Here is a 17,701-nt window from a genome sequence, read left to right as displayed (position 1 = left end):
GTAGACAGGATTGAGAGGTTAGTCTGTGGGGAAAGGTAGACAGGATTGAGAGGTTAGTCTGTGGGGAGATGTAGACAGGATTGAGAGGTTAGTCTGTGGGGAGATGTAGACAGGATTGCTTGTTGATGGTTCAATGATGGAGAGAGAAACTTGTGTTTTATTCAGAGGTAGACTCTCTCTCTCTCTCTCTCTCTCACACACACTTTTTTGCATACTGCTAGATAATAACCAGTGGTTGGGATCTGCACATTTCTCTTCTTCTCTCTCTCTTTCTTTCCATCCCTCCATCCTGCATTCATAGCACAATGTGTAATAAAATGGAGTAAAGTTCTGGGAAGAGTTCCGTATTCACCCCCTCCTTTTCTCTCTTCCTCCACAGGAAGTCATTCTAAAGAGAGCGGCAGACTTGGTAGAAGCGCTGTACGGGATGCCACATAACAACCAGGTGAGACACACATATATACACACACACACACAAAATGTTCCCACACATGCAGAAACAGAGATCCCCATCCCTCATGCTGACAGTGGGAGGAGTGGAGGTGGGGAAGGGGAAGTAAGGAGGAGGACAGAAAACATTTGATGAATCTATTAACCATGTTTTGCCTCTCCCTCCTCTCAGTATCTTTTCATTTCTGTATTTTTATTTAACCGTTATTTAACTAGGCAAGTCCGTTAAGAATAAATTCTTACTTACAATGACGGCCTACCAAGAGTCAAAAGAGAGACCTAAGACAACAACGCAGTATGGCAGCACCACATGACAACACAGCATGGTAGCAACACAACATGACAACAACACAGTAGCAACACAACATGGCAGCAGCACAACATGGTAGTGGCACAAACATGGTACAAACATTGTTAGGCACAGACAACAGCACAAAGGGCAAGAAGGTAGAGACAACAAACATCACGCAAGGCAGCCACAACTGTCAGTAAGAGTGTCCATGATTGAGTCTTTGAATGAAGCGATGGAGATAAAACTGTCCAGTTTGTTGCAGCTCGTTCCAGTCGCTAGCTGTAGTGAACTGAAAAGAGGAGCGACCCAGGGATGTGTGTGCTTTAGGGACCTTTAACAGAATGTGACTGGTAGAACAGGTGTTGTATGTGGAGGATGAGGGCTGCAGTAGATATCTCAGATAGGGGGGAGTGAGGCCTAAGAATGTTTTATAAATAAGCATCAACCAGTTGGTCTTGCAGATGACGAGTTTACAGAGGAGTATAGAGTGCAGTGATCTGTCCTATAAGGAGCTTTGGTGGCAAATCTGATGGCCGAATGGTAAAGAACATCTAGCCACTCGAGAGCACCCTTACCTACCGATCTCTGATCTAGCATGGGTAGAATGGTCATCTGAATCAGGGTTAGTTTGGCAGCTGGGGTGAAAGGAGAGTGATTACGAAAGAGGAAACCAAGTCTAGATTTAACCTTAGACTGCCGCTTGGGTATGTGCTGAGAGAAGGACAACGTACCGTCTAGCCATGTTCAGAACTAGGTTAGGGGCAAAGAAAGTTTGTTGGATACAAAATAAAAAGCCTTTAACACATAATCTGGGGAGAGGCCAGCTGAGTAATAGACTGTATCATTTGCATATAAATGGATGAGAGAGCTTCCTACCGCCTGAGCTATGTTGGTGGTGGGGGGGAGGGTTCAGAACTAGGGATCGAACCCGGGTCTGTAGTGATTCCTCTAGCACTGTGGTGCAGTGCCTTAGACCGCTGCGCCACTCAGGAGACCACATTCTTTTCTTTTCCATTATATGACCAAACGGTTCCAACATTTCTCTCTCTCTCTCAGGAGACCACATTCTTTTCTATTCCATTATATGACCAAATGGTTCCAACATTTCTCTCTCTCTCTCAGGAGACCACATTCTTTTCTATTCCATTATATGACGGTTCCAACATGTCTCTCTCTCAGGAGACCACATTCTTTTCCATTCCATTATATAACGGTTCCAACATGTCTCTCTCTCAGGAGACCACATTCTTTTCTATTCCATTATATGACAGTTCCAACATGTCTCTCTCTCAGGAGACCACATTCTTTTTTATTCCATTATATGATGGTTCCAACATGTCTCTCTCTCAGGAGACCACATTCTTTTCTATTCCATTATATGACGGTTCCAACATGTCTCTCTCTCAGGAGACCACATTCTTTTCTATTCCATTATATGACCAAATGGTTCCAACATTTCTCTCTCTCTCTCAGGAGACCACATTCTTTTCTATTCCATTATATGACGGTTCCAACATGTCTCTCTCTCAGGAGACCACATTCTTTTCTATTCCATTATATGACCAAATGGTTCCAACATTTCTCTCTCTCTCTCAGGAGACCACATTCTTTTCTATTCCATTATATGACGGTTCCAACATGTCTCTCTCTCAGGAGACCACATTCTTTTCTATTCCATTATATGACCAAATGGTTCCAACATGTCTCTCTCTCTCTCAGGAGACCACATTATTTTCTATTCCATTATATGACGGTTCCAACATGTCTCTCTCTCAGGAGACCACATTCTTTTCTATTCCATTATATAACGGTTCCAATATGTCTCTCTCTCTCAGGAGACCACATTCTTTTCTATTCCATTATATGACGGTTCCAACATGTCTCTCTCTCAGGAGACCACATTCTTTTCTATTCCATTATATGACGGTTCCAACATGTCTCTCTCTCAGGAGACCACATTCTTTTCTATTCCATTATATGACCAAATGGTTCCAACACGTCTCTCTCTCAGGAGACCACATTCTTTTCTATTCCATTATATGACGGTTCCAACATGTCTCTCTCTCTCTCAGGAGACCACATTCTTTTCTATTCCATTATATGACGGTTCCAACATGTCTCTCTCTCTCTCAGGAGACCACATTCTTTTCTATTCCATTATATAACGGTTCCAACATGTCTCTCTCTCTCTCAGGAGACCACATTCTTTTCTATTCCATTATATGACGGTTCCAACATGTCTCTCTCTCAGGAGACCACATTCTTTTCTATTCCATTATATGACGGTTCCAACATGTCTCTCTCTCAGGAGACCACATTCTTTTCTATTCCATTATATGACGGTTCCAACATGTCTCTCTCTCTCGCAGGAGACCACATTCTTTTCTATTCCATTATATAACGGTTCCAACATGTCTCTCTCTCTCTCAGGAGACCACATTCTTTTCTATTCCATTATATGACGGTTCCAACATTTCTCTCTCTCTCTCAGGAGACCACATTCTTTTCTATTCCATTATATGACGGTTCCAACATGTCTCTCTCTCAGGAGACCACATTCTTTTCTATTCCATTATATGACCAAATGGTTCCAACACGTCTCTCTCTCAGGAGACCACATTCTTTTCTATTCCATTATATGACGGTTCCAACATGTCTCTCTCTCTCTCAGGAGACCACATTATTTTCTATTCCATTATATGACGGTTCCAACATGTCTCTCTCTCTCTCAGGAGACCACATTATTTTCTATTCCATTATATGACGGTTCCAACATTTCTCTCTCTCTCTCAGGAGACCACATTCTTTTCTATTCCATTATATGACGGTTCCAACATGTCTCTCTCTCAGGAGACCACATTCTTTTCTATTCCATTATATGACCAAACGGTTCCAACATTTCTCTCTCTCTCTCAGGAGACCACATTCTTTTCTATTCCATTATATGACGGTTCCAACATGTCTCTCTCTCAGGAGACCACATTCTTTTCTATTCCATTATATGACGGTTCCAACATGTCTCTCTCTCAGGAGACCACATTCTTTTCTATTCCATTATATGACGGTTCCAACATGTCTCTCTCTCAGGAGACCACATTCTTTTCTATTCCATTATATGACGGTTCCAACATGTCTCTCTCTCTCTCACGAGACCATATTCTTTTCTATTCCATTATATGACGGTTCCAACATGTCTCTCTCTCTCTCAGGAGACCACATTCTTTTCTATTCCATTATATGACGGTTCCAACATGTCTCTCTCTCAGGAGACCACATTCTTTTCTATTCCATTATATGACGGTTCCCAACATGTCTCTCTCTCAGGAGACCACATTCTTTTCTATTCCATTATATGACCAAACGGTTCCAACATTTCTCTCTCTCTCTCAGGAGACCACATTCTTTTCTATTCCATTATATGACGGTTCCAACATGTCTCTCTCTCAGGAGACCACATTCTTTTCTATTCCATTATATGACGGTTCCAACATGTCTCTCTCTCAGGAGACCACATTCTTTTCTATTCTATTATATGACGGTTCCAACATGTCTCTCTCTCAGGAGACCACATTCTTTTCTATTCCATTATATGACGGTTCCAACATGTCTCTCTCTCTCTCAGGAGACCACATTCTTTTCTATTCCATTATATGACGGTTCCAACATGTCTCTCTCTCTCTCAGGAGACCACATTCTTTTCTATTCCATTATATGACGGTTCCAACATGTCTCTCTCTCAGGAGACCACATTCTTTTCTATTCCATTATATGACGGTTCCAACATGTCTCTCTCTCTCTCAGGAGACCACATTCTTTTCTATTCCATTATATGACGGTTCCAACATGTCTCTCTCTCAGGAGACCACATTCTTTTCTATTCCATTATATGACCAAATGGTTCCAACACGTCTCTCTCTCAGGAGACCACATTCTTTTCTATTCCATTATATGACGGTTCCAACATGTCTCTCTCTCTCTCAGGAGACCACATTATTTTCTATTCCATTATATGACGGTTCCAACATGTCTCTCTCTCTCTCAGGAGACCACATTCTTTTCTATTCCATTATATGACGGTTCCAACATTTCTCTCTCTCTCTCAGGAGACCACATTCTTTTCTATTCCATTATATGACGGTTCCAACATGTCTCTCTCTCAGGAGACCACATTATTTTCTATTCCATTATATGACCAAACGGTTCCAACATTTCTCTCTCTCTCTCAGGAGACCACATTCTTTTCTATTCCATTATATGACGGTTCCAACATGTCTCTCTCTCAGGAGACCACATTCTTTTCTATTCCATTATATGACGGTTCCAACATGTCTCTCTCTCAGGAGACCACATTCTTTTCTATTCCATTATATGACGGTTCCAACATGTCTCTCTCTCAGGAGACCACATTCTTTTCTATTCCATTATATGACGGTTCCAACATGTCTCTCTCTCTCTCAGGAGACCATATTCTTTTCTATTCCATTATATGACGGTTCCAACATGTCTCTCTCTCTCAGGAGACCACATTCTTTTCTATTCCATTATATGACGGTTCCAACATGTCTCTCTCTCAGGAGACCACATTCTTTTCTATTCCATTATATGACGGTTCCCAACATGTCTCTCTCTCAGGAGACCACATTCTTTTCTATTCCATTATATGACCAAACGGTTCCAACATTTCTCTCTCTCTCTCAGGAGACCACATTCTTTTCTATTCCATTATATGACGGTTCCAACATGTCTCTCTCTCAGGAGACCACATTCTTTTCTATTCCATTATATGACGGTTCCAACATGTCTCTCTCTCAGGAGACCACATTCTTTTCTATTCCATTATATGACGGTTCCAACATGTCTCTCTCTCAGGAGACCACATTCTTTTCTATTCCATTATATGACGGTTCCAACATGTCTCTCTCTCTCTCAGGAGACCACATTCTTTTCTATTCCATTATATGACGGTTCCAACATGTCTCTCTCTCTCAGGAGACCACATTCTTTTCTATTCCATTATATGACGGTTCCAACATGTCTCTCTCTCAGGAGACCACATTCTTTTCTATTCCATTATATGACGGTTCCAACATGTCTCTCTCTCTCTCAGGAGACCACATTCTTTTCTATTCCATTATATGACGGTTCCAACATGTCTCTCTCTCTCTCAGGAGACCACATTCTTTTCTATTCCATTATATGACGGTTCCAACATGTCTCTCTCTCTCTCAGGAGACCACATTCTTTTCTATTCCATTATATGACGGTTCCAACATGTCTCTCTCTCAGGAGACCACATTCTTTTCTATTCCATTATATGACGGTTCCAACATGTCTCTCTCTCTCTCAGGAGACCACATTCTTTTCTATTCCATTATTTGACGGTTCCAACATGTCTCTCTCTCTCTCAGGAGACCACATTCTTTTCTATTCCATTATATAACGGTTCCAACATGTCTCTCTCTCTCTCAGGAGACCACATTATTTTGTATTCCATTATATGACGGTTCCAACATGTCTCTCTCTCAGGAGACCACATTCTTTTCTATTCCATTATATGACGGTTCCAACATGTCTCTCTCTCAGGAGACCACATTCTTTTCTATTCCATTATATGACGGTTCCAACATGTCTATCTCTCTCTCAGGAGACCACATTCTTTTCTATTCCATTATATGACGGTTCCAACATGTCTCTCTCTCTCTCAGGAGACCACATTCTTTTCTATTCCATTATATGACGGTTCCAACATGTCTCTCTCTCTCAGGAGATGATTCTGAAGCGGGCAGCAGACATGGCAGAGGCGTTGTACACAACGTTGCCACGCAGCCACAACCAGCTGACTGGGATGGGCAGCGGCTCCGTCCACGCCGGCATGATGGCCGTCAACTCCTTCCCCGGGTCAGAGGTCACACAGATAGCCAATCAGGGTGAGCCAAAACACAGGAACCAGGAATTTACATGTTTTTTTGTGTAGTGAATGAAAACGACTTATCTGTTTTATTTTTCCTCTCATAATTATATTTTTCTCTGTCTCTCTCTTGATTTCTCTTTATTTATCTCTCTCTCTCCTCTCTCTTTACCCCCCAATCCCACCTCCTCTCTCTCTCCTCTCTCTTTACCCCCCAACCCCACCTCCTCTCTGTCTCTCTCTTGATTTCTCTTTATTTATCTCTCTGTCTCCTCTCTCTTTACCCCCCAACCCCACCTCCTCTCTGTCTCTCTCTTGATTTCTCTTTATTTATCTCTCTGTCTCCTCTCTCTTTACCCCCCAACCCCACCTCCTCTCTGTCTCTCTCTTGATTTCTCTTTATTTATCTCTCTGTCTCTCCTCTCTTTTCCCACTAACCCCACCTCCTCTCTCTCTCCTCTCTTTTTCATCCTTAACCCCACCTTCTCTCTGTATCACTCTCTCCCCCTCCTCTCCCGCTCTCTCTCCCTCTCTGTCTCTCCTCTCTTTACCCCCCAACCCCACCTCCTCTCTCTTTACCCCCCAACTCCACCTCCTCTCTGTCTCTCCTCTCTTTCCCCCCAACCCCACCTCCTCTCTCTTTACCCCCCAACCCCACCTCCTCTCTGTCTCTCCTCTCTCTTTTCCCCAACCCCACATCCTCTCTCTTTCCCCCCAATCCCACCTCCTCTCTGTCTCTCCTCTCTCTTTACCCCCCAATCCCACCTCCTCTCTGTCTCTCCTCTCTCTTTACCCCCCAACCCCATCTCCTCTCTCTCTCCTCTCTCTTTACCCCCCAATCCCACCTCCTCTCTGTCTCTCCTCTTTCCCCCCCCTAACCCCACATCCTCACATCCCACCTTCTCTCTGTATCACTCTTTCCCCCCTCCTCTCCCGCTCTCTCTCCTCCCCTCTCTCCCTCTCTCCCCTGACTCCCCATGTCTCTCCTCTCCTTCTCTACCTCTAGGTTACAGTAGGAGTAGCAGCAGTGCATCTCCTCATGGTTATGTCCCCAGCACCACTCCACAGCAGACCAGCTACAGCTCTGTTTCCACTAGCATGAACGGCTACACTAACTCTGGCATGACCACGCTAGGAACCTCACCCAACTTCCTCAACGGGTCAGCCACCAACTCACCCTATGCTAGTGAGTACCACACTACACTGTCCACACTACACACTAAACCCTCCACACTATGCACCTTATACCATTGAGTGCCACAATAAAAACCCTCCACACTATATCCTACGCTAGTGAGTAACACACTAAACCCTCCACATTATACCCTGCGCCCTACATCCCATGCCCTACAGTAAATGCCTATACTGTACCTCTCGAAAGATATAACAATGGATTTAAGAAAGATAGATTGCCAAAAGAGAGAGGGAGAGAGAGATATCGAAGATAGAAAAGTACAATGAAAAAGAAAGGGGCAGTGAAAGACCATCGGTTTCTTTAAGACCACCTTTTATCTGTGTGTTAGAAAAGACTGTCTAAAATGGCTGTTCTCATTCTCTTTCCTCCTCCCCCAGCTGTCTATAATGGCTGTTCTCAGTCTCTCTCCTCCTCCCCCAGCTGTGTATAATGGCTGTTCTCATTCTCTCTCCTCCTCCCCCAGCTGTCTATAATGGCTGTTCTCATTCTCTCTCCTCCTCCCCCAGCTGTCTATAATGGCTGTTCTCATTCTCTCTCCTCCTCCCCCAGCTGTGTATAATGGCTGTTCTCATTCTCTCTCCTCCTCACCAAGCTGTCTATAATGGCTGTCCTCAGTCTCTCTCCTCCCCCAGCTGTCTATAATGGCTGTTCTCATTCTCTCTCCTCCTCCCCCAGCTGTGTATAATGGCTGTTCTCATTCTCTCTCCTCCTCCCCCCTACATTAAAGACGCTTAATTAAATCAATAAACTAATTGCAGGAGAAGCAATTCAATTCCAGCTCTTTGATTCTCTTCGATGTTAACACGAATTTGAACATGCTCAAACGGCCCAGCGATGACAGCAGACACTTTCAATCAAACACACACAGGGAGAAACGCATGCATGCAGGCACGCACACACACACACACGCACACACACACACACACACACACACGGACACACACACACTACACAGACACTTTTGATCAATACCTTCCTGCTGGCCGGCTTAGTACTTCCAATTGTCATTAATTGATTTGTTAGATCCCCTTAAATGGATTAATGGTTGCGTCCCAAAAGGTGACTAATTCCCTACACACTACACTACTTTTGTTCAGAGCCCTATGTGCCCTGGTCAAAACGAGTGCACTATATAGGCTGTCATTTGGGACGGGTCTTGTGACTTTACGTGCTTGTGGTGGGGGTTTGTCAGGACGGGCAGAGCTATAAAATGCAACTGAACATATTTTGTGTTTTGGGTACCTATCTCTTGTAATGTATCCACAATGTTCCCAGAACATAAAGAAACATTCTAGGAACCTTTAAAATAACAAAATAAATGTGTTCTCAGAACATTCTTACAACTTCAGGTTAATGTTTTATACAAAAATGATATAATCATCACCGTGACTGGACAGTTTTTGTGTTATGAGAGTATTTACCACAACCTAGCTAATGTTCTAGGTACATTCACAGAATAAATATTGGTTTGCTGGGAAAACATTACTGCTACGTTGTGTTATTACAGTCCCTGAAAACCTAATGGCAACTTTTGGGGAAAGTTACGTGTTGGTTGTTACAGATGTTGTGCACACGGATATTTCATTTAAAACATTTTATTTTAAAATAAAAATGTTATCATCCTAATTGTTAGATAAAGCCGTAACTAATGGGAATCTTAACTAATGATCTGGGAATATTTCCAGTTCAAATCAAATCAAATCAAATTTTATTTGTCACATACACATGGTTAGCAGATGTTAATGCGAGTGTAGCGAAATGCTTGTGCTTCTAGTTCCGACAATGCAGTAATAACAAGTAATCTAACTAACAATTCCAAAACTACTGTCTTGTACACAGTGTAAGGGGATAAAGAATATGTACATAAGGATATATGAATGAGTGATGGTACAGAGCAGCATAGGCAAGATACAGTAGATGGTATCGAGTACAGTATGTACAAATGAGATGAGTATGTAAACAAAGTGGCATAGTTTAAAGTGGCTAGTGATACATGTATTACATAAGGATACAGTCGATGATATAGAGTACAGTATATACGTATGCATATGAGATGAATAATGTAGGGTAAGTAACATTATATAAGGTAGCATTGTTTAAAGTGGCTAGTGATATATTTACATCATTTCCCATCAATTCCCATTATTAAAGTGGCTGGAGTTGAGTCAGTGTCAGTGTGTTGGCAGCAGCCACTCAGTGTTAGTGGTGGCTGTTTAACAGTCTGATGGCCTTGAGATAGAAGCTGTTTTTCAGTCTCTCGGTCCCAGCTTTGATGCACCTGTACTGACCTCGCCTTCTGGATGATAGCGGGGTGAACAGGCAGTGGCTCGGGTGGTTGATGTCCTTGATGATCTTTATGGCGTTCCTGTTTGCTGGGTTGTCTGTAAGATCAATAACAGCTGAACTGAGTCCTGTTGTCCGTAAGATCTATAACAGCTGAACTTAGTAAGATGGCACCAACAGATATGGCAGCTCTGCTTCTAGCTCCTAAGCAATGTTTCAGTATTGTTTCTTACATTATTAGCCCAGAATTTTTTGGGGTGTTATTACATACAGATGGAACTAACTTTTGGATATCAGAGCGGCGCTAAATCCCCAGCATTACGACCAGAAATAAGACTTTCCCAAATTAGATCCTTTGTTCGTACCCCCCAGGGCAAGTGAACTTATTCCAGAGGCTGCTCCAAAACACTGCCTGGTGGAGAAGAGATATTTGGAGTGGACTTCTAGTCCGAGTATTTTATTGCACATTTTCGGTCTCTGGATAATAAAGTAGATGAGCTCAGGGCGAAGATCTCATTCCAGAGAGACATCAGGGATTGTAACATACTCTGATTCATGGTAACATGGCTCTCTTGGGATATACTGTCCCCATCCATACAGCCAGCTGTGTACATCTCACAGTACATCGCACAGATTGGAATAAAGAACTCTCTGGGAAGAAGAAAGGTGGGGGTGTATGTTTCGTGATTAACTACTCATAGTGTGATTGTGATAACATACAGAAACTCAAGTCCTTTTGTTCACCCGACCTAGAATACCTCACAAACAAATGCCGACCGTATTACCTCCCAAGATAATTCTATTCGGTTATAGTAAAGGCCCTCTATACCTCCTCTCTAGCCGATACCACGATGGCTCTTAATTACTACACTGGACGTTATGCAAACTGGAAACAACATATCCTGAGGCTGCATTTATTGTAGCTGGGGATTTTAACAAAGCAAATTTGAGGAAAACGCTACCAAAGTTCTACCAACACTTTGACTGTAGTACTCTCGCTGGGAAAACATTGCACCACTGCTACTCAACTTTTCGGAATACCTACAAGGCCCTACCCCCGCCCTCCCTTCGGCAAATCTGATCATGACTCCATTTTGCTCCTCCCTTCCTAAAGGCAGAAACTCAAACAGGATGTACTCGTGCTAAGGTCTATTCAACGCTGGTCTGACAAATTGAAATCCATGCTTCAAGATTGTTTTGATCAAGCGAACTGGTATATGTTCCGGGTAGCCTCTGAGAATAACATCGAAAAATACACAGATATGATGACTGAGTTCATCAGAAAGTGTATAGGAGATGCTGTACCCACTGTGACTATTAAAACCTACCCAAACTAGAAACCGTGGATAGATGGTAGCATTTGCACAAAACTGAAAGCGCGAACCAACGCATTTAACCATGGCAAGGTGACTGGGAATATGGCCTAATACAAACAGTGTAAAAGTAATGATGGACTGTCATTTCTCTTTGCTTATTTGAGCTGTTCTTGCCATAAATGGACTTGGTCTTTTAACAAATAGGGCTATCTTCTGTACCCTCCCCTACCTTGTCACAACACAACTGATTGGCTCAAACACATTAAAAAGGAAATAAATTCCACAAATTAACTTTTAACAAGGCACACCTGTTTATTGAAATGCATTCCAGGTGACTACCTCATGAAACTGGTTGAGAGAAGGCCAAGAGTGTGTAAAGCTGTCATCAAGGCAAAGGGTGGTTACTTTGAAGAATCTCAAATATAACATATATTTTAATTTGTTTAACACTTTTTTGGTTACTACATGATTCCATATGTGTTATTTCATAGTTTTGATGTCTTCACTATTATTCTACAAAGCTGAAAATAGCACAATTAAAGAAAAAACCTGGAATGGCTAGATGCGACCAAACTTTTGACTGGTTCTGTACATAGACTTGGAATCCCTTGCCACTTTAATAATGGAACACTAGTCACTTTAATCATGTTTAAATAATGTTTACATACTGCTTTACTCATCTCATTGGTATATACTGTATTCTATTCTACTGTATTTTAGTCAATAGCACTCATTGCTCAATCTACTATTAATATATTTCTTAATTCCATTATTTTACTTTTAGATGTATGTGTATTGCTGTGAATTGTTTTAGATACTACTGCACTGTTGGAGCTAGGAACACAAGCACTTCGCTACACCTGCAATAGCATTTGATAAATATGTGTATGTGATTTGATTTGTTGTCTGTAAAATATATAACAGCTGAACGGAGTCCTGGTGTCTGTAAGATCTATAACAGCTGAACTGAGTCCTGTTATCCCTCCTGTTTTCATCTGTTGACCAGTCCCCTTCTGTTCCTCTCGCCTCCCCCTCCTCTGTTCTCGTCCCTCTCTCTAACCCTGTCTCTATCCTTCACTTTCCTCATTTCTTTCCTGCCCTCCCCCATCCCTCCTCCCCTCCAGTCGTTCCCTCCAGTCCCACCATGGCCTCCACCACCAATCTTTCATCCAACTGCAGTAGTTCTTCAGGCATCTTCTCCTTCTCTCCGGCCAACATGGTGTCTGCTGCGGTCAAACAGAAGAGCGCCTTCGCCCCTGTTGTACGGCCGCAGACCTCCCCTCCACTCACCTGCACCAGCGCTATTGCTAACGGACTGCAAGGTGAGCTAGCTTGTTGGCTGCTTAGCTTGTTGGCTGCTTAGCTTGTTGGCTGCTTAGCTTGTTGGCTGCTTAGCTTGTTGGCTGCTTAGCTTGTTGGCTGCTTAGCTTGTGTTGGCTGCTTAGCTTGTTGGCTGCTTAGCTTGTTGGCTGCTTAGGCTGCTTAGCTTGTTGGCTGCTTAGCTTGTTAGCGAGGCAGTAATTAGTCTATGGTCTGTTGGTGAGTTAGCTAGTCAATCCAGCTCTATACCGCTCTCCATACCCCCATCCCCTTTTATAATAATGTTGTTTTCTTTACCCTCCTGTCCTACTTTCCCCTATTCTACTTCTTCCATCTTGACCCCCGTATTTCTATTTTTGTCTCCCTCTCTTCCTCCCCTCTAGTAGATCAGTCTTTTGTGGACTCTAGCAAGTACTCCTCCTCCAGCTCTCTTCAGGGTCTGGCCTTCTCCTGAAGTATGTTAGCTCTCTCTGTCTCTCTCTCTCACTCCATTTAATCACCCATCCCTCTTTCTCTTCTCCTCCCTTTCATGGTCTTCTGTAGATTATATGCTTCACTCCAGCCATCATACCAACTCCACTGGGTTTTCTCTCCTTGTCCACAGGATTTCCCTTCCTCTTTATTTGTCGTCTTCTAGTCTAGTTGATTCTCATATGATCAGAGGGACCAAGTGGGGTGTTGCGGCTAATACTAAGCTAGCTGAAAATAGTGTAATAGTTCTTCCCTGTTGCGTTGACTTTATGGGTCATAAGAAAACCTCTAAATCCTTTAGGTTGGTCACAGCAGGGAAACATTCAAACACGTGCAAACCACTGCTTTAGTCAGCCATAAGGTCTATCTACTGCTTTAGTCTGCCATAAGGTCTCTACTGCTTTAGTCTGCCATAAGGTCTCTACTGCTTTAGTCTGCCGTAAGGTCTATCTACTGCTTTAGTCTGCCGTAAGGTCTATCTACTGCTTTAGTCTGCCGTAAGGTCTATCTACTGCTTTAGTCTGCCTTAAGGTCTATCTACTGCTTTAGTCTGCCATAAGGTCTATCTACTGCTTTAGTCTGCCGTAAGGTCTATCTACTGCTTTAGTCTGCCGTAAGGTCTATCTACTGCTTTAGTCTGCCGTAAGGTCTATCTACTGCTTTAGTCTGCCGTAAGGTCTATCTACTGCTTTAGTCTGCCATAAGGTCTATACTGCTTTAGTCTGCCGTAAGGTCTATCTACTGCTTTAGTCTGCCGTAAGGTCTATCTACTGCTTTAGTCTGCCGTAAGGTCTATCTACTGCTTTAGTCTGCCGTAAGGTCTATCTACTGCTTTAGTCTGCCGTAAGGTCTATCTACTGCTTTAGTCTGCCGTAAGGTCTATCTACTGCTTTAGTCTGCCGTAAGGTCTATCTACTGCTTTAGTCTGCCGTAAGGTCTATCTACTGCTTTAGTCTGCCGTAAGGTCTATCTACTGCTTTAGTCTGCCATAAGGTCTCTACTGCTTTAGTCTGCCGTAAGGTCTATCTACTGCTTTAGTCTGCCGTAAGGTCTATCTACTGCTTTAGTCTGCCGTAAGGTCTATCTACTGCTTTATTCTGCCATAAGGTCTATCTACTGCTTTAGTCTGCCGTAAGGTCTATCTACTGCTTTAGTCTGCCGTAAGGTCTATCTACTGCTTTAGTCTGCCGTAAGGTCCATACAAGTTGATAGAGGTGCTGATCTACCGACAGTGAGATGATGGATATGACTGCTACTCTTCTTCTCTTCCTCTCTTCCTCTTGCCATCTCTTCCCCTCTCCTTCTCTTCCTTTCTCTCTCTCTTTCCCTTCCTCCCTTCCTCTCTTCCTCTCCCTCTCTCTCTCTCCCTCCCTCCCTCTATTCATCTCTTCCTCTCTCTCTCTCTCTCTCTCTCTCTCTCTCTCTCTCTCTCCCTCTCTTCTCTCCTTCTCTTCCTCTCTCACTCCCTTCCTCTCTTCCTCACCCTCTTTTCCTCTCTCTTCCCTTCTCTCTCTCTCCCTCTCTCTTCCCCTCTCTCTCTCCCTCTCTCTTCCCCTCTCTCTCTCCCTCTCTTCCTCACTCTGCTCTTTCTCTCTCTTCCCCTCTCCCTCTCTTCCTCTCTCCCTCTCGCTCTATTCCTCTCTTCTTCTCTTTGCTCTTTCTCTCTACATGTTGATGACAGCTGACCACAGTGACCTGGCCATCGGTCTGCTACTCAGACACACAAAAACACAACAAAACACACACACACACACACACACACACACACACACACACACACACACACATATACATACACACACAGGTCCTTTATTAATCCCACTGAACTGGAGACAGGACATAAGCTTAGAATGAGTGGGACAGGAATCAATACATGGTCAACAACACATCACTGTGTTGTCTTCATGTTGGCACTATGAGAGAGTTCCACACTCAGTGGAATACTGCAGTTTCGCAGTATTCCAATTTATATTTCCTTATAAATTGTCACTAAAATATATGTTAACAAGCCGTTAATAAAAACAGAGCCTGTGCAGGGGTGTGTGGTACACCAGTGAACACAATAGAAGTTAACAGGCCTTAAATGGCACCGTAGTGCACTACTTGGCCATGGTCAAAACTAGTGACTCCATAAGGAGTTGGGGGGCCATGTGACGCAGCCTTGGAAGAGCTGGTTAGACCACAGAATAGCATGAAGAGATTCTGAAAACACAATGAGCTGTTTCAACTGCAGCCTGTGTGTTCCATGTTGGCTGAGACACAGAGAGATGTTATGGTTTTGAAGGGGCGAGAGAGAGAGTTCTTTGTACACCAGATGCTGGAACACATTTGCTGTTATGTGACTGTTCTGATGAAACACAGACTGACCTCTCTGTTTCCCCCTCTTTCTTTATTTTTGTCATTCTCTCTCCCTCTCTACCTCTCTCTCTACCTCTCTCTCTACCTCTCTCTCTCCCTCTCCCTTGCTCTCTCCCTCTCTACCTATCTCTCTACCTCTCTCTACCTCTCTCTCTACCTCTCTCTCCCTTGCTCTCTACCTCTCTCTCTACCTCTCTCTCTACCTCTCTCTCCCTCTCCCTTGCTCTCTCCCTCTCTCCCTCTCTCTCTACCTCTCTCTCTACCTCTCTCTACCGCTCTCTCTACCTCTCTCTCCCTTGCTCTCTACCTTTCTCTCTCCCTTTCTACCTCTCTCTTTACCTCTCTCTCTCTCTACCTCTCTCTCTCTACCTCTCTCTCTCTCTACCTCTCTCTCTCCCTCTCTCTCTCTACCTCTCTCTCTCTACCTCTCTCTCTCTCTCTACCTCTCTCTCTCTACCTCTCTCTCTCTACCTCTCTCTCTCTCTACCTCTCTCTCTCCCTCTCTCTCTCTACCTCTCTCTCTACCTCTCTCTCTCCCTCTCTCTCTCTACCTCTCTCTCTCTCTCTCTCTTTCCCCCTATACCTCTCTGTCTCGCTCCCCTTCCTCTCTTCCCACAAACAGTGATTCCCGGGATGATTGTTCCATCCATGAAGATCTGTGAACGTTGAGGATTTGGGAATGTTGACAGGAAGAGAACGTGTCTGATGTGTCTCTGTGTCACACTCCTACCCTCTGGACCGGAATAGAATACTGAACTCAAAATGGAAGCCTTGTTAAACTCAGGCCTTTGTAGAAGGAATCTCATTGGAAGGAAGAAGGATGAAGAAGAGGACGAAAATAACATTTTTGATGTAATTTCCTTTCCCTGTGAATTTGTGAACCTTCTCAGACACAACTTGGAGTCAAATAATAAAGTTATTTAAAATTAATTGAACTGTATTGAAATGAATTTGATTTAATGGAATTGATAATATGTATGACCTCATGACCCTGTCCACACCCCAATTGAGTAATAATATGTATGACCTCATGACCCTGTCCACACCCCAATTGAGTAATAATATGTATGACCTCATGACCCTGTCCACACCCCAATTGAGTAATAATATGTATGACCTCATGACCCTGTCCACACCACAGTTCAGTGACAATATGACTGACCTCATGACAAAAGCATTTATTTATGTTTTCTGTGTATTTATTGGTATAATGTTTAAGTTTGATCTATTGTATGCCTTCTTACAGACTGTAACACGTACAAACAACACTGAAGCTGATTGGCTATAAGGGTTTGTGTAAGTAGATAGCTCCAACATGACTGGATAGGAGTTAACAGGGGTTGTAACAAAGTTGTCTCGTATCAGTTTACATTTAGTAACTGTAAACAATGTATAGCCTCAAAACACGGTTAAACTTAGAATCTCCATCTCATGGCTGGTCAGTCCTTGCATCCATAGCCCTGTCTATGGATTTGAGAGTAGTTACATATCTCCATCTCATGGCTGGTCAGTCCTTGCATCCATAGCCCTGTCTATGGATTTGAGAGTAGTTACATATCTCCATCTCATGAATGGTCAGTCCTTGCATCCATAGCCCTGTCTATGGATTTGAGAGTAGTTACATATCTCCATCTCATGGCTGGTCAGTCCTTGCATCCATAGCCCTGTCTATGGATTTGAGAGTAGTTACATATCTCCATCTCATGGCTGGTCAGTCCTTGCATCCATAGCCCTGTCTATGGATTTGAGAGTAGTTACATATCTCCATCTCATGGCTGGTCAGTCCTTGCATCCATAGCCCTGTCTATGGATTTGAGAGTAGTTACATATCTCCATCTCTCAGCTTTTTACTGAAACAGTGGTGGGGACAATAGTTTGTTATTGATTCAACTGCGGAATGCCCCTTTAAAGGTTTAAAACAGGCTGAGCTGAAAGAACTGAACTTCTACAATGTTGATGAATATTTTTGCTGCTTACTTATCAAATAAATGCAATCAGAGATGTGCGATTCCCTTTTCATTTCAATCAGAAAACACATTTTTATAAAATATCAGATTAGAAGTACTATTTATGTAATATATTTGTGTTTATAAATATCAAATTGATGG

General features: G+C 43.1%; 1 protein-coding gene across 4 annotated transcripts in view; it reads left to right on the top strand.

The window, feature by feature from the left end:
* LOC110504622 (transcription factor COE1-A-like) overlaps positions 1-17,149 on the top strand; it is a 144,922-nt gene extending 127,773 nt beyond the window's left edge. Inside the window, exons 12-17 of one of the 4 annotated variants that reach the window (XM_036969989.1) lie at positions 380-445; positions 6,507-6,669; positions 7,657-7,836; positions 12,569-12,766; positions 13,151-13,219; positions 16,216-17,149. In XM_036969989.1, the coding sequence (XP_036825884.1) occupies positions 380-445; positions 6,507-6,669; positions 7,657-7,836; positions 12,569-12,766; positions 13,151-13,218 (675 nt within the window). In that variant the 3' untranslated portion in view covers position 13,219; positions 16,216-17,149. Of the gene's footprint in view, positions 1-379; positions 446-6,506; positions 6,670-7,656; positions 7,837-12,568; positions 12,767-13,147; positions 13,220-16,215 lie in introns of all 4 variants that reach the window. The other 3 variants (XM_036969988.1, XM_036969990.1, XM_036969992.1) reach the window with 3 other exon arrangements.
* The last annotated feature ends 552 nt before the right edge of the window (positions 17,150-17,701 follow it).

The sequence above is a fragment of the Oncorhynchus mykiss genome, chromosome 31, assembly GCF_013265735.2.
Source record: "Oncorhynchus mykiss isolate Arlee chromosome 31, USDA_OmykA_1.1, whole genome shotgun sequence".
In the NCBI taxonomy this organism is placed as follows: domain Eukaryota; kingdom Metazoa; phylum Chordata; class Actinopteri; order Salmoniformes; family Salmonidae; genus Oncorhynchus; species Oncorhynchus mykiss.
The sequence above is the reverse complement of the archived record's forward strand: the minus strand, read 5'-3'. Positions and strand labels throughout refer to the sequence as shown.